The sequence below is a fragment of the Mastigoproctus giganteus genome, chromosome 10, assembly GCF_048544385.1.
Source record: "Mastigoproctus giganteus isolate SK-2022 chromosome 10, ASM4854438v1, whole genome shotgun sequence".
Classification (NCBI taxonomy): domain Eukaryota; kingdom Metazoa; phylum Arthropoda; class Arachnida; order Uropygi; family Thelyphonidae; genus Mastigoproctus; species Mastigoproctus giganteus.
The window spans coordinates 224,664,258-224,667,969 of record NC_143584.1 but is presented as its reverse complement, the minus strand read 5'-3'; the positions used below and the strand labels follow the sequence as shown (position 1 = coordinate 224,667,969).

Genomic DNA, 3,712 nt, shown 5'->3' with positions numbered 1-3,712 from the left:
AAGTGAACATATGGCACCATGCTTACACCTCCACAAAATAGAAAACTAATAATGAGCGTGTATTCCCTTCCAACGCCGTATTTATAGAAACAGCTGATGCAATACCCTGCAAATACTGTCCTCATCGGACAGTAATTGGAGGGCAGTAGAAGTGTTATCTGACGCAATACATTTACTTTGAGACAGACACAATGACTGTAATCAAACAATATCTTATACATTTCACTACAAATATTATTCTTTTTTTAAGGTGATGCAGTTTTTTTGCCCACCACTGTATATTAAAATTTCTTTCATTTTATTAATAAATATATTTCATCTGAACGTTGTGCTTTACAAAATTGGACTATTTTGATAGAGATTGTGCGTATTTTATCACGAGTGAGAGTGAAGTGTCGCTGTTTTTTCTTGCAGATTCCTGTACACTGATTTCATTTCAATTCCCTCGGTGGACGCAGCCATGGATGTGTGCTACTGTGCAGACAAATATCAAATTCATATGCTTAAACTGAAGAGTGAAGAATTTCTGGTTGACCACGTGACAGTTGACTACGTGCGCGTGTGCCAACTTTTCGAATTTGCAAAACTCATGAATTTAGATGTACTACGGTGGAAGTGTATTTTGCTGTTTGCTGACGAGTCAGAAGCCATTTTGAAGTCTCCCGATTTCTTGAATTGCCAGAAAAGCACAGTACAACGAATAACAGAAATATCTATTTTGAGAATTGACTCAGAATATTCCCTGTTTAAGGCTGTTCACGAGTGGGGTAAAAATTACCTGAGAAAGAAGAGTGTTGAGCCAACGCCAGAAAAATTACGAAATCTTCTGGAAGATGTATTTTTTCACATCAGGTTTCGTTTAATGTCTGCCCAAGAACTCGTTGACGTTGAGGAAACAAAATTATTGAAACCTGAGGAACTCGTCTTTCTGTTCTGCCATAATGTAAATCCTAAGAGGGAAATTACGAATGTCCCTCTTATCGTAGGCGGAAAGAGTTCTCCAAGGAGAAAGACTTGGAGCGAAATTACTTGCTATTTTATTATGCACGAGGAACGGTTCTCAATTGACAGCGTGAATTCCTGCAACTCTCATTCAACACCAGGCGGCTCTGTTTCTGTTGCGCTAGAAATTTTAGAAGGTTCGTTAGAAGTCTCAGGGATGCGGACGTATGTGATTAGCAAAGGCGATACGTTCGATTTAAACGACGTTTCCATGAAACCACTTTCTAAACATTCAAAAGCAGTGAGATTTTCCAGAAATCAACTAAATTCGACTGTAATTTGTTGCAAAGGAGAGAAATTTGAAATAACTTGCGAGATTAAAGGAAGTACGAGTGTATGCGAGGAAAGGAAATTACAAAATAATGACGGGTTAAACGTCGAGACATATGTGAACCCTGCTGCAGTTGCTATGAAGAAGGTATACAAAGTGTGTGGTTGCAAATTGAGTGTGGAATTAGAAACTAAATGGAAGGTGGAAGCTGTCCGTGTTGAAATAAATTATGACATCGATATGCAGAAACAGAATTGGGGTTAATCCAGTGCCAGATTAAGGCCAACCAATGCCATAAGCACAGCCGAACAACGGTTCCACCCCAGCTTCGGCTTCTTCTTTGCTTAACCCACAAGACGTTAAGATTCAATAAGTGCTGAACGTGAAATAACAGTTTGAAAATTTATAACCCTTTTTCAGTTTTCTTCCACTCAAGACACCACAACCATATTAAATAAAAACTTTCCGTTTTTTTAATTTTTATTTATTTAACGAAAACACTAAATCGCGGTAAAAGTTATAAGCAAAGGTTTACTGTTTATTTACTTTTTAAAACGTTGTCTTCTTGATTTTTTTTAACTGCCAAGCCTTTGATGAAGTCCTGAAAACTAATTGGGCGTAACAAATCTGCTTCTGTACCAAAATTTAGCAGTGGCACGGTGTTCAATCTGGCTCGAGCGTAGCTGTTCTCTCGAAATTTTTAATGTGCTTCAGAACCTGAACGCTCAGCTCCGAAATTTGTAACCATTAATGTTACAAAAATACACGAGACGATATATCTACATTTGGAAACGCACAATCAATTTTGTCTTCTACGATTATTTTATAAAGTCTAGCAACACGGAATCTGGGGTTTTCACTTTTTGTTGCACTGAATCCATGGTGCGCATATCTGGTACATTGCGTCATTGGGTACCTTCTTTCTGATGCGTTTGCGAGTTTGAACGGCCTTCTAATCAATGTCTGGCAGTTCCTCCTTTACAAATCTTTCAAAGTCATCTCTTAAAGAGCATAGTTGGTAAAATAATGAACCATACAGATCTGCACGTGTTTTTAAATTCACACCTTCACTTTGCAGAACTTGACTTGCTTTATGAAAGTTTGCAAAATCTCATCCCACATGATGAACACAAAAACCAATTCTACCTCTCGCATCTTATTTGCAATATTGTGTGCTTCTCTTCTAGAGTTTCCCTTTTGTGACTGGTCTTCAGCTAAACACTCTAAAGCTTAAATAAACACTAAAAAATTGCTGCTGTTGCCATTGCATATGGCGCCCATGTTTTATTAAGAGGGGGATTTTAACACAGGTTCACTTCCAAAAAAAAAAACTAAAAAAAAACTTATTTTTAGGCCACCCGAATAAGAAAATTCACCTGCCGTGCTGTGTTTTATGACTGTTAATTGCGTGGTCGATTTACCTGTTTTGCTGGAAGAAAAACACCAGTTTCTGGGGAAAAACCTTGCTATCTGCGCTTGAGACCGACTAACTCAGCCATGGAGTGAAAAAAAGCCCATTAAAGATTCTCGCGTCATCGAGGAGATTCGAACCCGGGCCCTTTCCACCCGGTGTGCGGAGGACGGTGACGATGCCACTGTGCTACCGCGCAGATTGGTTTACTTCCAAGACAAGCTTTAAGAATTTTCCACAGACTGGTTGAGGCTGAAAAGGAAAAGAGCAAATGCACTGTAAAGAAAAAAATAACTGCCACTTGACAGCAGTGAGCAGTCCCTCGGCCTATCAGACTTAGAGAACGGGCTGTTCAGGACACATATGTCAAACTTATTTTCTTCTAAAATCTTTTGCTGCATCCCCTTATAATGACCAGACATGTCGTAGGACTGACCCCTACATTTTGAGAAATTTGATATAAATGACGATTAGGTGTTTATCCAGTAAAATAATATCGTTAATATAAATAGAAGTGAATGTCTTTAATTACAAAGAGATACTGTAGCTTTCGAGGCAAATCGTCTCTTCTTCAACAGAAAATGAAAACTTTAGAGATAAAATTATTCTAACGGACACAGTTTTGCGTGGAGTGAGGCGTGCGAGGGCACGAGGAAGGTCATTGAATCATTAAACTGGTGTTCATTGTTGCTGCACGGACGTGCGCAGTTTATCTCCAGCGCTTGTTTAGACAGAAAACGGTTGTCTCTAAGATGCGGTGTAGTCTCGTGCCTTTGAAGCGGTTCATGGCTCTCCAATTGCCCAATATATTGAGTGACTCTAACCAGAGGGGCTGGCCAAAGTGTCAGGACTGGTCAATTACTTCATAGTCCCGCTTGGGATTGAGGTCGTGGTGGGTGGATCAGAAGTGCAGAAGGACTGGTCGCTCTGTCGTGTTCTGCAAGGTGCTCTTCAGACTTCTCGAAGTTTCTTCTTTGTATCAGCTGTCACAGTCTTTTCAGATTATGCGGTATATTACACTGCTTCTT

General features: G+C 39.5%; 1 protein-coding gene across 1 annotated transcript; it reads left to right on the top strand.

The window, feature by feature from the left end:
* Nucleotides 1-460: 460 nt before the first annotated feature.
* On the top strand, nucleotides 461-1,537 carry LOC150079988 (uncharacterized). Its single transcript, XM_090383306.1, has one exon. It carries the CDS (start codon nucleotides 461-463, stop codon nucleotides 1,535-1,537), a length of 1,077 nt encoding a protein of 358 aa, XP_090239432.1.
* The last annotated feature ends 2,175 nt before the right edge of the window (nucleotides 1,538-3,712 follow it).

What these genes read in the sequence shown, in the direction of transcription:
- LOC150079988 (XM_090383306.1), top strand. Translation starts at nt 461, where the DNA reads ATGGATGTGTGCTACTGTGCAGACAAATATCAAATTCATATGCTTAAA.